General features: G+C 42.0%; 2 protein-coding genes across 9 annotated transcripts in view; one reads left to right on the top strand and one right to left on the bottom strand.

Annotated features, from left to right (window-relative positions):
• Positions 1-2,027: 2,027 nt before the first annotated feature.
• On the top strand, positions 2,028-22,985 carry hmbox1b (homeobox containing 1 b). Of its 4 annotated transcripts, none has more exons than XM_056405353.1 (10): positions 2,028-2,236; positions 4,548-5,231; positions 9,433-9,518; positions 10,457-10,567; positions 13,386-13,539; positions 13,811-13,893; positions 15,250-15,345; positions 16,205-16,299; positions 17,192-17,275; positions 18,275-22,985. In XM_056405353.1, the coding sequence occupies exons 2-10, from the start codon at positions 4,552-4,554 to the stop codon at positions 18,416-18,418; spliced, it is 1,533 nt and encodes a 510-aa protein (XP_056261328.1). In that variant the 5' UTR covers positions 2,028-2,236; positions 4,548-4,551; the 3' UTR covers positions 18,419-22,985. The 4 variants fall into 4 exon arrangements, with proteins under 4 accessions (XP_056261328.1, XP_056261326.1, XP_056261325.1 ...); XM_056405351.1 differs by having other exon boundaries at positions 4,545-5,231; XM_056405350.1 differs by lacking the exon at positions 2,028-2,236 and adding an exon at positions 2,478-2,830 and having other exon boundaries at positions 4,545-5,231; positions 16,208-16,299.
• The window catches only part of LOC130187596 (kinesin-like protein KIF13B), a 40,199-nt gene continuing 38,347 nt past the window's right edge, over positions 22,743-24,594 (bottom strand). For all 5 annotated transcript variants that reach the window (XM_056405334.1, XM_056405329.1, XM_056405331.1 and 2 more), the window contains one exon: positions 22,743-24,516. In XM_056405334.1, coding sequence (XP_056261309.1) covers positions 24,260-24,516 — 257 coding nt within the window. In that variant the 3' untranslated portion in view covers positions 22,743-24,259. The remainder of the gene's footprint in view (positions 24,517-24,594) is intronic.

Below are 24,594 nucleotides of genomic sequence, written 5' to 3'. Positions count from 1 at the left end.
AGGGAAATTACTTTATTTTTCTTTCCTCACAGGTAGACTCACAAATCAACAGGGAAATCACAGAAAGGGGTGGATGAGATATAAATTACTTTATTCAGTGAGGGAAAGGGAGGGGACATATTATGATGGTCCATCAAACAAACATCACAGAATATTTACTTTAATTTACAACAATGAGTTTCTCTAAATAAAGAATTGAAAGTATAGTTACTGCTGAGCACAGTTACCTCAGTTATTATTTAGAGTTGAAAAAAAACAACCTTATTTATAACAAAATTTATTCACTTTGTTTCTCCACACTTAGCTTGTTTCTGCCCCATATCTACACTGATTTAAGTGGATTCAAGTGTTAAAAATCATAAAATATAAATTACTTGTAACTAATAATGTGTATCCTTCAGATCCGTCAAAACCGCTCACACTGTGAAACACAAACTGATTCATTTATTCTCCTCTGATGATTTTTGAACAATAGTTGTCACATGGGGGCAGTATGACTACTAGGCTGCCAAGTAAACTGCACTGATTCTGCATAGCAGCATTCACACCTCATTTACAAAACCTGTGGTGCTATAATGTATCTCATACAAGAGACTAGATATGGCATCATAAGCATTTTATATGGACACTGGGAGTCCATTATGAATCTGTTAGGTCACAGATGTGTCTGCTTTAACACCATTAATGTTAATCATATTCTACTGTGCTATACAAATGTTTTAAAATGCATCTGGCTACTTAACACCTCCGCTGTGGCAGATTAAGGCTGACTCTTGTTCAAAAGCTCTTTGTTTGCAGCTAAAGGAGAGCAGAGCACTTGTCACTCACTTTCGCCCTGCTCTGATTTTCCCAGCATGCCCTCAGGATCACATTATGCATTAGGCAATGATCACCAATAGAGTTTCACCTGACACAGAAACTTTCCATCAGATCATATGAGTTCTGGACGTTTTGTAAGAAATTATTAGCTCTTTAATGAAAACTAATCACAGTGAGTTCAAGAATAAAACAGTCTAGATTAGCAGCAAAGCAGGCAACAGCACGGCATCACCAAACTTGTTTTTTCTGGAGTGCACAAAGAATGATAATAACTGCAACAACTCTGCAGGGGCGAAGCAGGTGCAAGCTGAAATGAAGCAGAAACAGCACAGCAAAAAATATTAATGGTTAACTTAAATAGGCTGTGGTTTTCAGTTGAAATGTCTAATTGATGTGCATGCACCTGGATCCATTTCCTCTCCAGAATTAAACCTCTTTTAATTTCTCCTTTATTGCTGACTTTCTCCCTCCTAAACCAGCTGAGTAAAAAGCTTGGCCAGCACATCTGAAGCACCATGAACTGAAAATATGTAAATAGGCCTATACATTTGCAAGGTTCGCTTTTGGAGATGATGGTACTTATTATTGCTTACACCTATCAGATTACTGATCTCCAAAAATGAGCTGGTGAGGGTCTGGTGCCCTGTGGCAGTTGTTAATGCCCATAACTTTTTCTTTTTTTCAGTTTCTTACATTAACAATCTTAACACACATCATGCATGGATTGTACAATTCATAATATTGTAATTACATCATTATAATAAAGTGTGTTTTCACCAACTTGCTGAATTAGATATCCTCATATTAGTATTTTTCCCCACTTAATTTAAAGAATAAATGTAATTTCCCTTGTTTTTAAATTGAGCAACAACTTTATTCCCTAGGTAAATTCAATTTTGGAGACATTTCTGAATCCAGATTTGCAGTTGTAGTGCTGTTACACATGTAATCTGTTACTCACGCTGGAGGTGTAGATGAGATATAAGTGTCCACCGTGCCAGACCCCACTCAGAGGCGGCAGGGGTTAAGGGGAGCAGCCAGCCGCTGTGGCCACATTAAAAACTGCATCGCCTTTTGTGACAACTGTAGATCAGTGAGCCATCAGCTCCCCCCTCGCTCTCGTTTCAGGGATTTGTAGTTTTTAGTGTAAAGAACGCCGCCGCGTGGTAGAGGCCTTTGTGAGAGTAAAACTACAGTTCCCTCAGAGCTACTCGGAGGTGTTAGTTGTCAATATGGCTGTTGTCAGACAGACAAAGCAGAGAGGCAAATAATTCGCCTCTGATTAGAAATCCTTGGGAAAAGGGTCGGACAGGGCACTGTTATCAAATTGCTTTATTGTTTCGGCTGCAGTAAAAGACACAGTGGGTCTTTGCTCAAGTTGCAAAGTTAAATGGTTAAGTGGACGATTTGAACCGAGGTAAGTCATGTACTTAGCTCTCTACAACACTGAAAGTGATGTTATTAATATCAAACGATCGCTAGCCAGCGACAGCGGCTAACGTCAGCTAGTATCGGCGCTGGCATGGCTAGCATGTTATGCTAATCATCCCGCTACCAGAATGGCTTGTGTGAAGTTGCTAGCTGTCCCCCCCCCCTCACCACCACCACCACCACCACCACCACCGTGAATCCAGCGGACTGTTGTCAGTATAAAGTCAGCGACAGCGGCGGTGAAGAAAATCGAAACGGTTTATGGGTGAGAGGGTTGTAAGCTGGCTCATCTAACGTAACGCTTGGTATTGTCCGTCTGCCACAGAAACATTTGCTAACGTTAGCTTTTGGGCAAAGGGCGTGAAAGCTGGCATCACTAGTGGCTCGCCTGCAGCGCTGACACGAGCGACAGATTTGTGCTCTCACTGCAGGCCCCATAGTCAGCAAAACAAAAACACATGGAGGAGGAAGAAGAGTTACCGGGGACTATGGTTTAAATTTGGGACTGGGACAGTGTAGAAAACGGGAGTTTGGTTTGCAGTGGGAATCTGTGATGCATGCACCCTGTATTTAAACTTGGGTAAGGAAACCTCGTCTGTTTTTCCCTTTGCATGATGAACAAACCGATGTTCAAACTGTAATTTATTCCTCTATGAGTTCCTGAACTTGGCTGGACTCGTATGAAGTTATTATTAAACCTGCTGAAGATGTGGAAGGAAGAGGGAAAGGAAGTTTGCTTTACCATCTCCCCCATTCCAGCTGCTCTTGTCTTTATAATTAGAAGAAGGATCAGCCATAAAGTTTTCTTCCTCCTCTTCCTCCTAGTTACACACCTGTCCAGTCTTATTTGACCTACAGTCTAGGGCATTCATTTATAACAGCATGGATTTTCTTTTTTTGCTCCTCTGCAGGGACTAACCTCTACTCAGTGTCTCAACCAGTTAAACCAGCTTGAGCCAAAGTGAATAGTTAACTTGGTAAATACTTAAACAGGATGGTTAATGATTTCTCATCCATCCTTTTGTTCGCAGCACACAATGTGACTGCAAAAAAAAAAAAAAAAATAGCACATAATATGACAATTTGAAGTAGTAAGTGCATTTGTGTAGGTGTGACATTGTGGCTCGTGTAACCAGTCTGACAGTTGTAGTTCTGTGCGGCTCATCTCTCTGGCATGTGACAGATTTTGCAGTGTAAATGTGCTTGATAATGAGTTACAGCTTCAGTCGTCTTCCTTATGAATTTGTAATGACAACTTGAGAGACTAGTTAATTTTCACCGTTGCTGCTAAGATATCCCGTGGTATAGAAGTAATGTATTTCAGTGCTGACCCACAGTGACTTTCCCTTCTGTAGCTGAAATGCAGACAATTGTTCTTCTTCTTTTAAAAGCCTGTGCGTTACAGACCTCTAAGGGCTTATATTCACCACAGCCATATTACTTTCCTTTATGATAACCTTAAAACACTGCATGCACTCTGAAGTCATTTAGTTTTTTTTTTTTCTTTTTCTTAACTCCCTGTCCTCTGCACAGTTTAGACTAACACAGATGTAGAAGAATGCTGGTGACCCCTTTTTAAAACCATTTCTCATATCAGCATAGGTCAGGCAGGCACAGAAGATGGAAAATCTGCCGCAGTCTGATTCCAGTTGCATTGATTTTGAGCACAGCAAATTGCTTATGAAAAACATACAGCGTGGGTGGTGTACAGAGCCGGGGATATATTGCAGCTCTTAAAGAACAGCAGTCAGAATGTTAAGATAGCATCAGCTGTCAAGGTGACTCTGGCACTCTGCGTGTGTTGCCTGCCGGTTCCCAAAAATAGCAGATTTTTATGCCCTGCCCCTCCCTCCCTTTTTCTTTCACACTTCTATCTCTCGCTCTTGTCTTCCTTTTCTTATCTGCTGCCTTTTTATTTTCTTCTTGCAGTTTTTTCTCCTTTCCCGCCCGTCTCTTTCTACTTTACCCCTCAAACTCTCCTCCACCAACCTTTTCTCTGCCTCACTTCTCCTCTCCCATCATTCTCATTTTCTCCCCATCTGCAACTGTGTTCCTTTTCTCTCTTTCCTACTTAATCCTCTCATTTCCTCCTTGCCTCCCTTCATCTGTGTCATTTCTGCCTGACTTTCCTCCTTGCTCCTCCTTTTTCTTCATCTCTTTCTTTTCCCGTTTTCCCCTCTAGATCTTGAACATACACTTCCTTTCCTTAACTTCCCCCCTGCATTTCCTGTTTCCTTTCTCCTCCTCTGATTCCTTCTCTGTCTCACAACCTGTCTGTCTTGTCTCTCATCCAGCAGCAGGATGTCTGAGTTCAGTGAGGAGCCGCGCTTCACTATTGAGCAGATAGATCTGCTGCAGCGGCTGCGTCGCACCGGCATGACCAAGCAGGAGATCCTGCATGCGCTTGACACTCTGGACCGGCTGGACCGGGAGCACGGCGACAAGTTCGGCCGCCGCACCTCTTCTTCCTCCTCCTCCTCCTCCTCCTACGGAGTAGGCGGGGCAAACAGCTGCACCAACAACTCTGCCTCTAACACAACTACCACATCATTCAACAATAACAACACTGCCTCGGCAACCACCACCTCTTCTGTGTCATGCAACGGCAACAACAGCGCCATCACCAGCGGCGAGGGAGGCGCGGGCGACCACTCTGCGACCGCCGCCTCTTCCACAACCTCCAAAATCTCCACCGCCACACAGACGCAGTTCGGCACTGGCGGGGGACTCTCGCCGTCTCCTAGCAACAGCTACGATACCTCCCCGCCTCCAGGGCCACCACCGCCCTCTGCTATCCTGCCATCACCGGTCTCCTTGGTGGCGCTGTCACAGAATGGGCGTGATAGCTTAGCTGCTACACCCAACGGGAAGCTGTCTCCTCCACGATACCCAGTGAACAGCGCGGCCGCAGCGCGGGCTTTTGGGTTTGAAGCTACGGAAGAAGACCTGGACATTGACGACAAGGTGGACGAGCTGATGAGGTCAGTGGTGTCGGGACACAGTGAACTTTAAAACTTAAAGTCTTCGTAACTTTTTACTTTGAGCCGTTTGTCCACCTTGAGGTTGTAGAACTGGATAACGTAGAACAGACGGGACCACGTCATCTGAGATTGTGGTCACCTCATAGTTTCGTAGCTTAAATTTTTTGTCTTTGGCTTTTGGGAAAGGCTTCGTTCACTCAAGATTTAGATGTTGTAAAATGTTCTTGCTGTCTGAAATGAATGAATGAATGGATGAATAGATGGATGGTCATCATATCTCCAGCGCTCATGATCCTTCTCACCAGATGTTCTTTCTTTTATGTATAAATCGCACAAGAAACGAACTATAAAGATGCTTCTAAAAGCAACCTTGAAGGCTGCAGTTCGTCTTTTCTGAAAGATTGATTTTTTGATTTTGAACAGCGCTGCAGCGGCCACTTGGTTGGAGTCAGAGATTCATCTCTATTGGCAGTAATGCCCACAACAAGGAGACAAGAAAGCCCACTGTATGTCCGGCTTAATTAAATAGTGCCAACTGGAAACTCCACTGAAGCTCCATTGTGCGCAGCTGCTGGTGGAGCGCACAAATATTTAAAAAACACATTCAAAGTTCACCTTTGACCTTGGAAACGGATGTGTAGAAAGCCATCGTACTTTTGGTACTGGAGCTTTTGTTCATATAACATGAACTTCATGAGCAGTTTTTGGAATTGTTGATGTAAAAATCATTTTAAGGATGTTATGTCCGTGTTGGCTTAAAAAAAATTAGGTTTGAAATTTATATTTGATCTTGAAAACAGCAGCTGAGAGAACATTTCTCATCAGAGTCTGTTTAGTGGCTGTTCTGGAGCTGTAATGTTAAATGAAAACGTATTTAAGCTCTTAACACAGTCGCTCGTCCTTTGCTTTACCTGCTGAGGTTGTGTGGATTCATTTGTCTTTGGCTTCAGATTGTGTTCACTGGCATTTGACCATTTGAAAGCGGTTTTGCCGTCAGTCTGACTTCCTGTTTCGTTACATTTATTGTTTATTATTGGGGAAGTTTCAGTTACGCTTAAGAGCTTTTTTATCCACTCTTTAATTATGCTCTGTGATATAATTAATTGAGTTGAACTGATCATTGGTGCATTCACTGCTATTATTATTTTTGCAGCTGGAAATTGGGAGAGACTTTGTGTCACTTCAGGGATGGAAGTTACTTTTAAGGTGTATGTCTGCTTTGAGGCGTCGAAGTGGTAAAAACTGTAGATGCAAAATCTGTCTTGCTCTTAACTTTACCTGGCAGTGTTCGTTTGTGATTATCCTTTGCACCGGCAATGTCTTTACCAGATGATAAAAGCCAAGTTTTGTTTGGTTGCTGAACAAATCTTCTTCACCCAGCTCCTTGTTTTCATTATCAACAAATACTACTGGAAATAGAAACAGTCACTGTTCTCACAGGCTCCCTGTAAACCTGATGTGCACTTACATTTTTGCAGAGGTGGAGCTGCAGAGAGGCCCCTGACATAACTACAAGAGCCGGCCCTGTGCACGTGCAGTAAGCAGCGCAACGCCTCTGACTCTCGCTGTGTAACTTGTTGTTATTATCAGTACATTTGCAATGAACTGATTGAATTCTTTGGTCTGTATAATGACAGAAAATAGTGAAAGGCGACATCTTCACACCTTCTTTTGTCAAATATTCACAGTTACGAACTCAAAGGGCAAATAAAAGCATTAGATGGTCACAAAGGAAAACCTGTAACTGTGCTTGGAAAATGACTCGACTCGGTGCTACCAATAGAAGAGTTGCTGATTAATTATCTGTGGATTGACTAATCGATGAATCAACAAACGGTTTCAGCTCTACTTAACGCAGAGGCAGGATCCAGCCTGTGGTGCAGTTCACTTGTGAGTTTATGAACAATTATCACGTTTGTTGTTCCTTTTGTGAATTGCACAGGCAATAAGCAAGATAAATGACAAGTGAAGATGCACAGTTGAATAAATAGAAGAAAGAACAAAAGGTTAAGTGTTCTTTTACAGAGAGCTGGCTGTGATCCCATTTCTCGAGCACAGCAGCACCACATGACAGATGTGATTAGTACATTTGTCTCGAACAGCATGTACCACATGAAGATGTACACCCTGTAATGGAGTATCAAAAATAACAGACAGCCATAAAGGCGCTCTTGTTGAGATTGTGCGTAGAGTCAACAAAGACGTTATTGCATGAAAAAAGAAAAAGGGGAAGTATCCTGTGGGAAAGGTTTGGAAAAGCCTTCTGGGTTCAGGATGACATTTCCTGAGAGGGAAGGAAGGAAGGAAAGCTTTTCGACTGTGCACCTCTGGAAACATCACATGAAATTACATAAAGCAACATGCGGTGACATTTAACGAAACCTACTGACGTTTGAAATCATGTCAGAAGTTACTTAGGCCCATTACTCTGACAGCTTCAGTGTTCATAATCTATCACCGTCCACATGTTAGCCACCTCCTCTCCTCTTCTTAGCACTTAACACATTAGTGCGCTCCTCCTACTGCTGTGGGCTCCCGCTGCCTTCCAGCTGCCCAGTCAGAGGAAGAATAGGCAGTCAGAGTTCAGGCTCTATCGCCAGCATTGCACTGACTGTCCCATTGCTCATTCACGCTGCCTCTGCATTAAATTACATGTCCTCTTTAGACAGCCCGAGAAGTTAAGTAGCGTTCAAAAGCCCTCTTCCCCTCTCTCTCCCTCTCTCCCTCCGCTTGTAGGACTCTCCAGCGCCTTGCTCAGCAGGGCTGCGGGGGCGTGACACGAGGTTTCAGCTTGTCAACAATTCCACGGTGCCCTTCTGATTTTTCTCACTTTTAAGTGCACATTTCAGTCCCTGCAGGGGTTCGGCCTTTTGAGTTGGCATCCAACCCCCCCCCCCCCAACACACCCTCCACCGCCGCCTTCTCCCTCCTCCACTTTCCCACTCCTCCTCCAGTCTTGTACAGCAGCTTGTGCTACATTGATTCACTGGTGTCGATACAAGCAGCGTTTTTTGAGCTCTAATTTTAGCTGCGCTGCAAGAGGCTGGTGTGGAGGATATTGATGCTGGATGTCAAGAGTCGTGACGCATTTTCATTTCAGAAATATGCTTCACAAGAGCGCTCAGGACTTTGATGCCTTCTCCATTTTGACTGTGCGAGTCTGGGATACTGGCTGGTTCAAAGGATGCTGTGATTGTATGGTTTGAGCAGCAGTGCTGTTAAAGTTGGGTGGTGTAGGCAGCGGCTGGAAATGCCTTCCTGTGTTTGTTAAAAAAAAAAAAAGTATACACTATTAGTATGGATAAGTCAGCATAAGACAGGTGTTCACAATCTGTACCAGCATGAGGAATTAAGCCAAGACAGCTATAAGCTTGTTGGTGCGTGAGTGTGTATGTATGTGTGTGTTATTGTGTATGTATAGGGGAGGGGATTGGGCTTGAAGCCAGAAAGCAGGGTGGGTACACTGTGTGACTGCACATGTTCGCTCAGCACCCTCCACTCCTGCAAGTCTCTGCATGTTGTATTTTTTATTTTTTAGTTCCTCCCGCCGAGGACTGAGATAGTGGAAACATGTCGGCCAAATACATTTGGAAAATACAGATGACTTGATTGTGGTTCAATTAATTTTAATTCATAGTCACTGCCTTTTGTTTTCCTCTGAAGTGCCACGTTGATGTGTGTGGGAGCTGTAAAAATAAAGAACAATACACAGATAATGCTGTCAAAATGCAGCTCGGATTAAAATGGAGCTTTGGTTTAATAGTTTTCCCATAAATAGGAACAATTTAAAAACACACATTTGATTATCTGGCGTGAAACAAAAGCTTTAGTATCAACAGTAAGGGTACAACATGTCAGTGTTGGGCGGTAATGCTGGGTAAATGATGATACAGCTGCTTGCACCACAATTGAACATGTGAAAAAATAAAAGCTGAAATTCTGGCCAGCATCAGTCATCCATGCATTTTATCTTTGCTGCATATGTTTGTGATGTCAGACTGTCAGTTAAGTTTCACTACACTTTACTAAATGTGTAGCAACTCAGTGGTTCTTTGTGATGTTTGTCCCTGTGAAATAAAAACATTGCTCCTCCAGATTTAGCTGCTGACGGTGCATTAAAGTGTGTTGCTGTGTTCTCATTTGTGCCGTGCGTGTGTGTGTGTGTGTGTGCGCGCGTATGTGTGTGTGTGTGTATTTGCAGGAGGGACAGCAGTATGGTGAAAGAGGAGATCAAAGCGTTCCTGGGGAACAGGAGGATCTCTCAGGCAGTTGTGGCGCAAGTCACCGGTTAGTAACACACACACACACACACACACACACACACACACACACACACACACTCTTGAGCAACGTTGTTGATTTGAGGTGTTTTCTGTTGCTAACTGTCATTTTGTCTGTCATGCACACGTGTTGATCGTCCTTAAATGTCAGCAGTTCAGAAGCGTCATTGTTCACAGAGCAAAGCAGGATAACATCATGACAGGCTGTAAACTTTCACAAACTGAGCCTTGGCTTAAAATTACCTGCCAAAACAGGAACCACATGACAAATTAAGATACAGATGACAAGTCGAATATTCAGACAAAACTGGCAATAATTTGAAAATTTTCCATTTACCTGTTTAACCCCAGACCTGTTAGACTGGTCTATCAGTTTGTTGGTAAATGAGACAAATTTTAGAGACGTTTAAGAAATATTGTGTTCATCCTTTCACTAAAACATTCACTTTCTTTTTTTCTTTTTACATTTTGTGACCTCTTGCTCAGAACAAACTGATCCTTTTTTCTTTTGAAGAAAGACGTACAAAGTGTCTGGAGAATGTGCCAACAAGTTTTATTTTGATTATTTATTGCTGTAAGTGTTTTTAAATGTTTTCTGTGGTGAATAAATGGGCTGGGTAGGACAGGCAGTTTGGACTTTTTTTAGCAAAGATCTTTGTGATGTTTTAGTGACAAACCCGTATCAGTCGGACTCTTAAATTTCGAGTTTAACAGCCAGTCAGTACAAACGAGTGCGAGTGCACGGCCGTACGTCTGCGGCTGCAACTTGTGTGAGAGACAAATGGTTGGAGAAGAAATGAAGTCGGAGCTGAAAGGAGAGAAAACACTTTCCTCCTCTAGTATTCCACTCCGTCTCTCTTGACTTCTTCTAAGGGCTGTCTACAAATGGTGCCGGGGGTTGATGCAAAACACTCGGTTGTAATTCGATGTTTGGCTGCTTTCCAGGCATCAGCCAGAGCAGGATCTCCCATTGGCTGCTGCAGCACGGCTCCGACTTGAGTGAGCAGAAGAAGAGGGCCTTCTACCGCTGGTACACGCTGGAGAAAACCACACCAGGTACACCGGACTCTGTCTGTTACCCCCTTCCCTGCTCTTGACTCTGTGTGTGTGTGTGTGTGTGTGTGTTTGTTTTGTACGTGGTTAATAATGGAAGCTAAATTTGGAGGGACAAATCTGCAGCAGATGCCAAAAGAGGGCAACGAAATTAAACACACCGAGTAAACACTTTTTGAATGTCAGAATCTTGCGTGGCCAAACAGTTGTCAGCGTCATTATCAAGGTCATCAAAAGAAACTAGTTTTATTTAGTCAGTGTGAACGCTCGTGCAAAGTTCTGGTTGAGCACATGAAGAGAAGTTAATGAGTCCGAAGCCTGGATGTAAAGATAGCGGTACACTGCGCCTCACTAATTCCAGCAGGGAAGCAGCTCTGAAGAAAGGAAGCACGGCAGGAAAGCACTCCGCTGCCTGCAGCTTCCTTTCAGACAGTCAACGAGGTATAAGTGGAAGTAGTTAGCATCTTGTGGTATATGTGGTGCAGTGGGATGTGATGTATGCGATGGCTCAGTTCCATGGAACATGTTGGCAGAAGCATCTTGACTTAGGAGAGCAGGATTGTAACGCAGCAGTTTGTAGGAGCTGATCCCAACACAAGGATATATTCAAGATAAAGAAATCTACTGTAAGAAGGAATCTATGGCGAGTTGGCAGCAGATAAAAGAAATCCCTCGTCTCTCTCTTTTTGTCATTTTAGTTTTGCTAGTTTAATGGTCTGTCTACTTGATAATTCAACTCAGTAAATAATTAACCTGTAAAGTGCAAATTGCAGCATGAGCTAATGGGAACTGACAGTTGGAGTTGCGCTCTTGTTGCAGTCGAGCCGTCTCTAGTGGTCGAGGTCCAGTCGATTGGTGCTGAAAAGTAAAACCAATTCAAAAATCATATTTAAGAACGAGACCAAAACCTGTGATCATTTAATAGCATGTTATCCCCTCCTGTTTGTTTATTTAAAAGCTGTGAGCGGAGGCGAGCTTCATCTGACGCCATCAGACTCTGTTTTTCAAATAGTGTTGGACAGATGTTCAGCTTGACTTCACAGCTTAACGTGCCGCACTCAGCAGGATGGCGTGTTCGCAAAGGCTCATGCATATTGGGAGTGTTAGGATCTTTAGCTGGGACTATTCGTGGCAAATTGCTTTGTTGAAGTTGTGTAAAACATAAATAATCTCAAATCGGACATTTATTTATTTATTTCTCTCAACAAGCTCTTCCATGACTCCACCTGCTGAAAATAATGTGTTTGGAGTTGAGACTCTGATGCAGCAGACACTTTTAGTTCAACTAAGTATTGATAATAAGCATTTTACAAATTAGAGTTTTTATTTGACCAATGTGGGCGCGACTGCTCGTACACAAAAATAAAGCACATGTCACATGCTCTGCTGCCAAAATAGAAAAATAGGCAGTTGTTCCCTTTTTCCGTTTGTTAATGCAGAACTGGAAACTATCAAGCCATGAACAGGTAATCATGACACTGCTCTACTTTGAACACATTACTGTGGCAATGAATGTGAAATCACCTGTTAATTTAGTGAGTCAGCAAGGCATTGCAAATGAGCTGGACGGTGTCAGATCTTTAATGTGGTTTGGGATGTGGGGTTCAGTCACATTCATTTAATGATATAGGTGTTAATTCTCATTCGCCCAAAGGCCTCAATATTGAATATGCGTCACAGTTTCCAGGATTTCACCAGGTCACAACTTGAAACTTGAATGTTTTTGATTTCAAGTCTTAAATCAGGTCAAGTCTCAGTTTCTCATTTTAGTGACTTAAGTCTTCTGAAACCTTGATTATGTCAAAACCCTGCTTCTTTAAAACAGTTGAAGAGAAATCAGAGTTCACACATGAGGAGACCGGAACTCACCTCAGACTCATGCTGTTGTCTTACAGACATCATTTCAACTTTAAACCCACGCTGCGCTGTAAATGGTTAACAGCAAGACTTCCTGCTAGATTTGGATCACGAGTGTGTGTTTAAGCGTGTGTGTGTGTGTCTGTGTGTGTGTGTGTATATAATATAATATAAACGTGGACGTGCTGTATCAACCTATAGCCAGGCAGCAGACATCCCACGCCTTGTCCTCTGCGGCATGTTCCTCGGTGGAGCCCTGCCAACACCGTCAGCACTGGAAACTGCTCTATGCTATTTATGGCCAGACGGAGCCCGGCCCATCTCAGCCCAGCCCAGCCCATGCACACACACACACACACACACACACACACACACACACATGCACTCACACACACACACACACACACACCTCCGTCACTGCTGCAGAGGAAAAGTGATGCCCCATTCATGCCGTTGCGATAACCTGGAGTGTTGCAGGGTGACCCAGTTAGGCAAACGTTGACAATGTGTGTGTCAGATTCATTATGACAATGCGGGCGAGCCGCTGACCTCATAATATATCCAGTTGCCTGTTGCCAGTTTTATGAGTTTGAGTGCGAATCAATCCTTTTGTGTGGCTTTTCTTTTTCTGCTGTGGTCATGATTGGAGATGAGGCAGCGCAGTCTTTGTCAGCACTATTCAGTCGAGTTTATAATCAGAGTATATTGTGAGATTTGCATGAGGTGACGTTCATCCTCGTGTACGTTTCATGAGGGGTGGGCTGTGCGGCTGTTATTGCCACATTTTTCATGCTTTCTACAGGCTCCGTTTTTGTCGCTTGCAAAACCACAATCACACCTGCAGCCCGTCTCCTTCTGGGGCCGACTGTGGCCCAACTCTTCCTGACAGATGTGCACCACCTTCCGTTTGTAACTTACCAGTGATTCTGCCGCTTCCTGCCCCCCCCCCCCCCCCCCCCTCAAGGTGCCACCCTCAACATGCGGCCAGCTCCGTTGCCTCTGGAGGAGATGGAGTGGAGGCAAACCCCGCCCCCGCTGACCACCACACCTGGTACCTTCAGGCTGCGTCGAGGAAGTCGCTTCACTTGGAGGAAAGAGTGCCTGGCCGTGATGGAGAGGTGAGGGAGGGGAGGAGGGAGGAGGAGGAAAATGATAAATAGGAGTTTGTTTCATAACTTCTTTATTTCCACATGGAATTGAGGAAAACATTGCAACCTGTCCTTGAAAATGGCTGGACAGTGAAGAAACAAAGCCTTTGTCACACACTCTGAATATTGGCTCGGTTGTCCTGCGTACAGCACATAACAAACAGCAGTAACTCCGGTTTGTTGACATTGTCCTTGTGTAGTGAAATTAATTTAATCAGCATGGCTCTTCTGCTATTTATAGCTACTTCAACGACAACCAGTACCCAGATGAGGCCAAACGGGAGGAGATTGCAAACGCCTGCAATGCTGTTATTCAGAAACCAGGTATGTGTGCGCCACCGCTTAATTCAATGTTAACATTTTTGTTGTGTGTAATTAATAACAGCGTCATGTGCTGGTGATAAATATTCCTCCATCATCTGCAAAGATTGATATTGTTGGGTTCAAAGCTAAAGGCTAATGAGGGAGGCTGAGACCCATAGACCAAGGTTCAACGATACAGAGCTTTCTTTTCATTGCAAAAAGGGATCAAAATTAGCGACATCCAATCAAAACTCAACAGAAAATTGTGTGCCATAAAGGTAAATTTGAATATTAAATAAGGTAACTCACTTGCAGGACGCACACACCGTGACTGTGGTCAAAAAGAAAGAGCAAAGGAAGAAGGAAGTAGTTATGCAACCTCTCATCACGCTGAAGTGGTTGCACCTGAGGATACACATATGATAATATCATGAAGGCAGGTTTTAGGCCTCGTGGGTCTTTTGTTTATCAGTTCATCTTGTTGCCTTTTCACTTTCCATTAAGTGTAATAATTCTTTTTGTTTGTTTTTGTACAGTGATGGTGACAGACTCTCTCTCCACCTCCCTACACTCCCTATTTGAGTTTTTACACAATAAACAAAGTGAAATATTAAAGAGTGAGCGCTCTCGTATTAGCAACAACTTGGATAAAAACAACATCCAGTGTATTTTTTCCTTTTGTTCCAAACTTAACATGTTGGTGGAATTTTCATTTTACTGATTTTAAGTCACCAGTGATGATGAAACGTGTCGGGATGCTGTTTGTTGATGGCTGACGCTGCTGTGCAGCTCTCGCTGGTTGACTACAACAACCAGAACAGCGATGAACTCCCTCTGCAGATCGTATGTTCATTATTTCACCGTTGTAGAAAATACACCGGAGCGTTCGTGCACCCTTCCTTTACGGTTATAAACTCACAGCAGACGGCGATGTCACCCTGTTGTGTCAATAGCGACTCAGTCCGTCCAGCTCGATGGACGTGTCCAGAAAGCTGCTGTGTCGCCATGTTTGAGTGAAAACGGAGACGCAGCAGTTCTTGGTGTCACACTGAGTACTCCATCTTACTCTCTCAGCCACGACCACTCTGCCGCTTTCCTCTGGCAGAGGTTCAGATCTTATGTCTTTCGACTTGATCGAAATTTTACAAACCAAACATCTGCGTCACATCTGTCGTATGATCTGCTCCTTGAGTTGTTTCCTTTCGGCGGTTCTTTAAGCACCATCAGTTATGAGGCGGTTGTGTTTATAAAAGTACGATTCGCGGCTTGAGGGAGCAGATAGGGATCAAAAAACATTGGCCGTTATTATAAACAGATGGAAGTGAAAAGTGATACAAGCTGCAGTGAGTGATGAGATTGTCATGTGATTTGTTTCAGGGAAGAAGCTGTCTGACCTGGAGAGGGTGACCTCCCTGAAAGTTTACAACTGGTTCGCCAACCGTCGCAAAGAGATCAAGAGACGGGCCAACATTGGTAATGTGGCTTTGTGGAGAGACCACAGATATCCACCGAGACTTTTGATTGCAGTGCACTGCACAGTTAATATTACTGTTTTATATTTGATAGCAGCAATTATAACATTCTTCTTACACATTGAATGGCTCACAATTAATTCGTTCCATCACTATAATTAGGTTAATGATTGTTCATCAGTCACCTGGTGTCTGGTGAAGTATCCTCACGACTGCTGGGAAATTAAAAAATTCCTCTTGCTGCTTGTATTAACCTAGATGCCAGTTAGAAGTGTAAAGTAAAACCTCTGTGACCCGCTGGCCACAGAAGAGGACGAGCCACTGATGACATTCACTGTCATTTGACCGTAATCAATGCTAATGTGTGGCCATTCGTAACGGTTTACAGCAGTGGCTCCCGACCACGTTCCCCCACAGCCCTGTCGGATACGAGCTCAAGTTCATCTGCAACACTGGCCGTGTTCCCAATCTGTTCATTTAAATTTATTTCAAAGTGGGTTTTATTTATCACAATTAAATATGTAAATGTGGATGTTATCAGAGGGGCAGAATGCAACCATTTACACATTTACTTTTAGCTTTTTAAGTTATTTCATTACTTTTAGCTTTAACCGTTCAGCCATTACTTTTAGTTAAAAGCTTCTCTGCTCATGTTTTGCCTCCTTTTCTTGCACTTTCAATCCCAACCTAGTTTTCATATGTTAAGCTGACTCAGCTGGCTATTTATTTGTGAATCAAGCCGTAACTTGACAGTAGTTCAGCTTCTCCACAGTCTCTCCTCGCAGGCCCTGCTAACTACAGAGGTACCCGTGTGGGTTCAGATGCCCCTTAAATCTAACACTTCATTCTCTTCCTCCAAGAAGCCACAATCCTGGAGAGTCATGGGATAGACGTCCAGAGTCCAGGAGGACACTCCAACAGCGACGACATCGACGGGAATGACTTCTCAGAGCAGGTAGGGAGTGATTGAAGATCCCAAAAGACACATAAAACCAGATTTATGTTCCAGATGATGTTTAACACAACTGGTCTGAGGAGAGAGGAACAGAAAGAAGTCACTTTTCCTTGTTTTACAGCTTTATGTCTTCATTTCCTGCTGTACTGTGTCTTTATCTTATTTATTTATTCATTTATATTTTATTATTTCCAACCCTTCACATCCGTCCCTTGGCAAAAGGCTCTTTTTTCATGGACAACACTCGGTATTTCAGGCTTTAGTCATGGTCATGTGATTGTGCATTTTACATGCGTTTCATTCCAACTGAACAATAAATCAGTTTACTGATTATTACCCTCTCTTCGGTTCAATTTGTGTTAATTGAAATCAGCAGCTTGTGGTGTCACTGGCACATTACTGTTGACAAAGTCACACCAAAAGACAAAGAACATTTGAACTGCTGTTTTCCTTCAGATCAACTCTGAGCATATCCTTCCTCAAATATAGAAAGCACATAAAGTTCTTTATTTTAGTGAGGAACTGTTGCTGGAGGCACATTAATTAACAAAAGCTTACTCTCTTCTCTTTCTTCACTGTAACCAATGGAAACTAATCTGTAGCGACGGAAAGAAGCGATGATCTGCGTTATTGTCGAAACCTCCAGATGAAGATTGTGTTTGGGTTTAAGCCCTTTGGCTTTACTCTTGTTTGCACAACTTGCAAACCTGGACCCTCATGTGGAGGCCAGTTAAAGTTAAATAGTGCAGCTAATGAGTTATGAACACAGGGTGTATTTAATCTGTCAAACGGCACAAAGAACCAGAGGAAGAGAAGAAGTAATTCTGTGTATTCTGAAGTATTTAAACTTGCCTAGCTGACTGAGTAACCCTGCTTGTTGAAATGCCTCCAGGCCTGTGACCTGCCCTATTTTGACAAGAGACCTCTCAGCCGACCATTTGGCCTTTACCGACTGGAGCCCACCTCACCAACACAGGTAACCCCCCCCCCCCCCCCCACCCCCCACCCCCCACCCCCCCAACACAGTAACATGCCAGAATGCGTTTCCCCAGAAAGCTGCATATTCATAATTGAGTAAAAGTAAGGTGATGTCAGCTAGACACAGTTTGTAGAGGTGTGTGTTGGGAGCAGCATTTTGTCAATCACATTGCTGAGTATCTGTGTGTCTGTGGTTGCAGGGAGCACTGCTCTCCACAACAGTCCAAAATGAGGCCAAAGGAAACTCATAGTCAAATCAGACAGAGGTTAAACAGATCCTTCATTACAATAATACTCTGATTGCATGTTGTTGAACAGCTTTTTATACAATAATCAGATGTCACGTCACTGGAAAATCACTGATTGTTGATGTTGAAGTTGATGCTTGATTTCATTGCTCACACATTTTCTGATCTCAGCTTGATTTTCTTTGTTTGTAATTTCCAAGATAATTTGCTTTCACAAATTTTAAACCAGATCGTAAAAAAAAAAAAAAACCACACTGCAGCAGATGTTGTCTGGTTGATTTACTCTCTTGATCCACAGCACCTTGCAAGTACATTCAAAGAATCACCACGCCCCTTAGTTACTGTTGCTACACTTGACAAATAAGTCATAAAGGTGGCAGATTTACCTTAGGAGTTTTTCAAACAGAGGCTCCTTGATTTCAGACAGCGATAGATGAAAGCAGCTTTTCATTCGTAGCCTGTCCGTTACAAATTTTATCGGCTAGCTAACGAAGCTAACATTATTCATTAAGCTAAAAGAAGAACCTGTAAAAGGGTCTTAAATATAGACTGGATGGTTACATGCACTACCAGTCAAAGCTTTTTGGAATACTCTGTTTCTAGTTTTTAATGAAATTGAAGCAGTTCAAGTCCAGTGGATAATGAACGTCCCGTATACAGGAGGCAGACTTCCTATTTGTTTTATTTACTTCCTGGAACTGGACTCATTTTAAACCAGCGCTGTTGCTCTCTGTCCTCCTCTGTGTCAGGATGACAGCGCAGCGCACAACGAGCACCAGGACCCCATCTCTCTCGCTGTGGAGATGGCCGCCGTCAACCACACCATCCTGGCCCTGTCCAGAACCGGAGGGGTCCCCAACGACATCAAGACGGAGTCCCTGGAGGACGAATGAACTGCACAGGACCTGGGATGGAGGAAGCAGCCGAGAGAAGTGACAAGAGTCGGGAGGAGAAATGGAAGGAGGAGTAGAAAAGGTGGGAAATGGAGGTGGGGGGGGGGCTAAAAAAAAAAAAGAGACTAAAATAATGCTACTTAGTAAACCTTCAGAATCTGTCCCCCCCCCCTGCCGCCAACAGTTCCTTCTCTCTCGGCTTCCCTCCCTCCATAAAGTCCATGTAAACAGTAATTACCCACCACCCCCACCTACCCAATATATTGACACAGCTTGCAGAAATGGGTCACTATATGTCCTCTGATCTCTGTGAAAATGTTCCATGGAGAGAAGAAAAGGGGGGAAATCCAGGCCTTTAACCGCCTAAAATGGTGGCTCTTGTCTGGGATTGTGTCTCCCGGGAACTCCCCCCTCTCTTCCCTCAATACGTTCTCTCCTCACAGGATACCTCTTCTCTCTCCTCTCCTCTTCCTAACTCCCCCTCTCCCTTCCCTCTCCAGCCTGGTTGTCTGAGCCGATCCTCAGTCTATCTCACCTCAACGTCAACCTCAGAAAAATAACGTGTACTGTATATATAATATATATATATATGGTTCTTATGGTTCTCAGTCACACTCACCTCATGGTGTGGTACCTACCTACCTACCTACTTACCTACCTACCTACCCCTCAAAATTCACCTCCTTCATTGTGCAATTCATGGAAAGAGCAGCCTCCAGCCATCGTCTTGGGAAAGATGGATGGAGAGAGTTTCCTTCTCTCCCTCTCAGGCACAGAGGCTGTCAGAAAGGATCATATCGGCAGACAGAGCTGTCCAGTCACTGTCTTCACCCTCTATAGTTAACATTCCCTCAGTGGAATGGCCTTTTGTTTTCCTACAGTAGCGCTGCTGTTGGATGAAAACCTCTGAAAAGACGTAGCCTTAATTTCCTACAGACAGCCACCTTTACTTTTTCCCGTATACAGCAGGTTTTTAAAGTTTATTTCCTCACAAGGAAACAATAAACTTTTTAGTACGCATTAAAAAAAAAAAAAAAAAACTGATATATTTTAAGGTTTATATCCAACAGCAGCAGTGATTTTACTTAACGCATTTGGCTCTATGTTTTTAGCCCAAAATGGCGACTGGATATACAATCATTTTGCCTTGGTATTTAGCTTCCCGGTGACGCTATTGTTAAGTACTCGAGGCTATGAGAATCAGTTTAGGGTCAATGTGATAATCAAGCAAACTTAAGCTATCTAATAAGGGGAATTGTGCTTTGTTGTCATCCATGCCAAAGGAAAAGATGCTTGGAGCGAAAAGGCTAAGAGGCTAAGCTAAGACTGATCTGAAAATGGTGTTCACATTCATCCAAAGCGATTTCTACTAACTCCTTTGGCATGTGTAGTTGTTTTCTCATGTTCAGTGAATGCCTCTCAAGCTGGTGTGGCGGCGTATGTGGGCTTGACACTACAGCAGGCCTGTGTCGGTGAAGATCGGTATTAGCAGTCAGACATAATGATAAAATACCCCTAAGCTATTTACTACTTGTTCTGTGACGCTGCCTCTTTATAATAGCCTAAAGAATGTGCTTTCAGAAGATTTTTTTAATATCAGTGGTATCAAATTAGACTAAATCCACACTGGAAATTGTTTAGAGTATATCAGAATAACTTCTGAGGCGTTCTCTGTTTTTATTACACCTGTAAAGCCTCAGTGGTCAAAGCACCACTTTGAAGGGAATCAGAAACAAAGACACTTAAAGTGGTGATATGGGAAATGATTATCCACTATTTTTTTTTTATTTTTTTTTTTTGTGTGCCCTGGGTGGAAATTTTCCAAAACTATCTTTGACTGAAGGTCATTGTAAAGTCATAAACAGAGATTAAATGATGTGTAAGCCTTGTTATCAGGGGCTCACTATATGTCAAGTATTAGCGCTTTGTTAGTCCAAGACTGATGTCTTCAAATTTTATTTAAGGGTGAGGAAGAAAAAAAAAATAGTTTGAATATTTTGGGAAATACGCTTAGTCTTTTTTTTTTTTGTCAAGAGTTAGATACGAGGATTGAGGCCACTCGCGTGTGTGTACGCTAAATTTGAAGCTAGAGCCAGGACACCGTTAGCTTAGGTTAGCTCAGCTTAGCGCAAAGACTGTAAGCAGGTGGAAACAGCTAGCCTGGATCTGTCCAAAGGTTAAAACATATTGTATAGCTGACTAATTAACATGTTGTATTTTGTTTTATTAAACCAGTACAAATGTCAGTTTAAGAATGAATAAGATTTATTTGTGGGTTTACATGCTAAAAAAAATTGTGGTCATGCACAGTAACTTCCTGTGCCCTTTTTATACTTGCACAATTAGTAAACTTTTTAAGTACTAGTAAGCAGATATAACCTTTGGACAGAGGGAGGCCAGGTGTTTTCTTCTCCTTCCAGTCTTTATGCTAAACTATGCTATCTCCTGGCTCTAGCTTAACATTTAGCTTAATCCCTGAAAAACCACAATTTGTTGTTTTTACAATTCACTTTTTCATATACAGTGATAATTAATGAGCTGTAAAGGTGGCAGTAGGTGGGTTTCTCTCTTTTTAGCTTTCGAGAGAGACTAGTTAGCTTCCAATCTTTGTGCTTATGCTAAGCTAACAGTCTCTGGGCTTTAGCTTCACATATACCGTACTAACTCGAGAGTGGCAAAAATTCGGCAAAAAAAAAGCAAATAAGCATATTTCCATACATGTCAGATTATTTCTTTAAAAGGAACCCCTGCCTTAGTGATGATTTTGGAGAACTGGGAAAATATTCTACAAAGCAGGACAAGGAACTCTGAGAAGTGAACCTCATGCAAATCCTCATGTTTTAATTTGTCTTAGACTCTAGTGTCAAACAACCTGGTATCTGGATCCTGCTAGTAGAATAGCTTCCAGCCCTGGGCTCTAGTCTAGTAAAACTCTATTTAATTCTACCGCTTCCAGATGTGTGAAGCCGTGATACAGTTACTCAGTACTGGGACCTGCGTTTCAAAAAGAAAGGGTTGAAAGATAAAAACAATATGTATTTATACTCATTTTTTATGGTAATGTAAAAAAAAAAAAAGAATGACTTATGTTTTGAAATGAAACGTGCTTTTATTGTTATTCATGCCTTTTAATTTCTCCTGACTTATTTTTCTATTATCATTTAAACCGTTTTTATTTTCTTTTGTGTCATCCTTTATTTGACTGAGCAACAGTCTCCCCGTTTGTGTCTGAGCTAGTAAGCTATTTTGTGAAAGACGAAAATTATGCACCTTATGAAAATTAATTATTGCTGTTGACTAAGCTTGAAATGTAACCTTCCCTCCCCGAGCCTTCCTTTGAAAAGAAAAACGTCCAATATAAGATAAAGGGGCTGGTGTGAAAAAACATTTCAGTACAGCTGCATCAGACACCATATCATACTAAATCAAAGCCGCCCCACTATGTGCTGTTCTCTCCACAAAATGTCACACCAAACTTCATAGGGAAATCTAGCATTTTAACATTGACTTCCTTTTTGCAAACACAGGTGCATAATTGATAAAATGCTCAAATCAGAGTATTTATTCCTAGATATTGACTCTATGTAGCTTTGTATAAAATACAATGCAGAGTTCCATTGTACTACTATTGAAGTAATCGGAAACGCAATAAAATTGCGTTTGGGTTTCGCAGTTTGATGAAACGTGTTCCATATCTGGAACTGTTAAACTTACCACAGGTTTGGCCTCTGACACCAAAATCAAAATTTTAACTATTCCTTTGAGAATTGAGTCACACTACTCACCTGCCAAGTAGTAAGATTGTATGTTGATGAAACACTATTTTCTCCTGAAAGGTTTTTTCCTATGGAGTTTGGTGTGACAATCTCTCCCCCATACAAATAATATTGTATGTTTAGAAATAGTGAAACAAGTGGTGCGTGGAAGGAAAAGACTACAAAGAGTGCATTTAAAGATTTTTCTCTCACTTTTAAAATGAATTGCCTTCGTGTTTTGAGAGGATGCCACGGCCCAGTTAGCAAGTACAAGTTCTAATCCAGCAGTATTTTATGTGAGAGTTCAACCTTGACAGAAATGTTTATGGGATGGAAGAAAGAACCCTCAGGTGCTCAAGAAGTAAAGATTCTGTGCTTTTCCAGGAGAAAAATGGAAACAGATTAATCTTTAAAAGAAAAAAAACAAAAACAAACTGGCTTTCCCCACCCGATGTTGTGCATACTCCAGTGGTGGTGCTTACTCTAAAAAGGGGTGTCCTCTTGTGGTGTGTCAGGGTCAACATGTCTACATGTCCTTTTGTGTCCCCAGTGAAACACCATCCACTTCATCACAATATAGCTCTGAAAAAGAGGACTGAATGCTGTTGTATCAATCTCCAATCTAGTTATGTTCAAAATTACTGTATTGCCCATTTCAGAATTTAGTGCCTTTTTTGGACAGTAGACTGTTCTGTAATTAAGATGTAGTATATATACATTTTTTTGTACAGTTTCTTTGTTCATTTTTTTAACTTGTGTTTATTTTAGTATGATATATATAATGTACAAGAGAATAAAGCTATATCAATGAGTTTTTCTCTGCGTTTACTATCTTGTTGGTTACAAATATTCAATTTCTATGCAAATATCACATCACACATTGACTGACATGAGCAGAGTGAAATTTATTCAACATTGATTTAAAAAAAAAAAAAAAAGAAAAAGATTTTTGCTTTTCATTTCCAACAATATCTTGTCGTCATCTTTAAATAAATAAGCATTCAATTGGTCAAAATGATCAACGTGAATGCATATGTATAAAATATCTTATTTACCTGACAAATTAATACTAAATGCAATACGACAAACAAAATCCCTCAAATATCCTTATGTACAAATCACAAGGCTCCCAAACACATAATTCATTAACTCGCTAGCAAAACAAATTTTTTAAAATGAAGTCACTCCCAATCAATCTTCACACACACTCACTTGGTCGTACACTGATTTAAAAAAAGAAATGCAGCAAACTTTCAGTAGATTTTGCAAGTTGGTAAAACAGGACAAATACACAATCAAGAGCTAAAATACGCTTCTTAAACAGTTAGTGACCAGTTTTCAACCTACCAACAAAACAGAATTTGGTGGTGTATCACTAAGGCACATTTGCTGAGTAGTAGTCATTGTATTTTAAGGCACAAGAAACAATTTAAAAACAGGTATGAAGCAAGTTATGAGACTTAGAAGTCTATCCAAACATACAGCTGCATAGTATCCTTGCAGTAGAAATATGAGCACATGAAGGTGTTTTGCAGCCTTTGGAGTCATCCAGTGTAATCCAGTGAATTTGATATTTTTTAATATTTTACCCCCAAGCAAATATACTTTTGCCTGGCAAGTAGCATAACACGTTAAAAGAAAAGAAAAATGTGCTGATTTTGAGGCAGTTCTTTGATTGTTATCTAATGCCACTGGAATAAATACACTCTAAAACAAAACATCCACCGTTTAAAATGAAATTAATTACAAGACATTACCATGTAGATACCTAAAAACCTTCACATTTTCTTATGAGATATTCAATATTTCTATGAAGTAAGAGTAATACTTATACAATTCCTTAACAGACGATAAACATCTGATGGGTTCCCAGTCCCAATGGAGGAGCTTGAGGTGACTCATCTTGTATTGCCAAAACTTATAGTAGTAAAGGACCAGATACAGTGAAGTCTGTTGTAAATCTGCCCATATTAAACACTGATGTCTTTTTCTCTCTGAAAACTTACCCGATAATCGCATCAACCAGCTGCTGATTGAAGTCAGAGTGGGTATCTACCAATTAGCCATTTAGCAGATACCGAGCCTCTCAAGTGTTCCAGGACTTGCGGTTCTCTCCTCTGCTGCGACTGGCTGATGCCCCGCCGGCCTCACCTTTGGCCAGAGCGGTAAGGGCTGCCAGGTTCGGGCTGGACCCAGAAAGGTTGGCACTACGGCGTTTTTGCTGTTGCTGCTGGCGACGGCGTTTGGCACCACCGCGGGTCACTCTGTTGGGCCTTACCAGCACCCCATACCCAGGGTTACAGTGGAAGTAGTGCTTACCGCCGACCGAGCCATCATTCTTTCCTAGAGAAAGATCAACAAAGGCTCGTCAAAGAGAGAAAGACTGGTGATTGAACAACATAAAATGTTCATAAAGAATGA

This window comes from Seriola aureovittata, chromosome 19 (genome assembly GCF_021018895.1).
Source record: "Seriola aureovittata isolate HTS-2021-v1 ecotype China chromosome 19, ASM2101889v1, whole genome shotgun sequence".
Taxonomy (NCBI): Eukaryota; Metazoa; Chordata; class Actinopteri; order Carangiformes; family Carangidae; genus Seriola; species Seriola aureovittata.
This window is presented reverse-complemented; position numbering and strand designations above follow the sequence as displayed.

Coding starts and splice junctions, on each gene's coding strand:
- hmbox1b (XM_056405349.1), top strand. CDS start 2,808: ATGCACCCTGTATTTAAACTTGG. Junction 2,831..4,544: donor CACCCTGTATTTAAACTTGG/GTAAGGAAACCT, acceptor TCTCTCATCCAG/CAGCAGGATGTCTGAGTTCA. Junction 13,540..13,810: donor TGCCTGGCCGTGATGGAGAG/GTGAGGGAGGGG, acceptor TGCTATTTATAG/CTACTTCAACGACAACCAGT.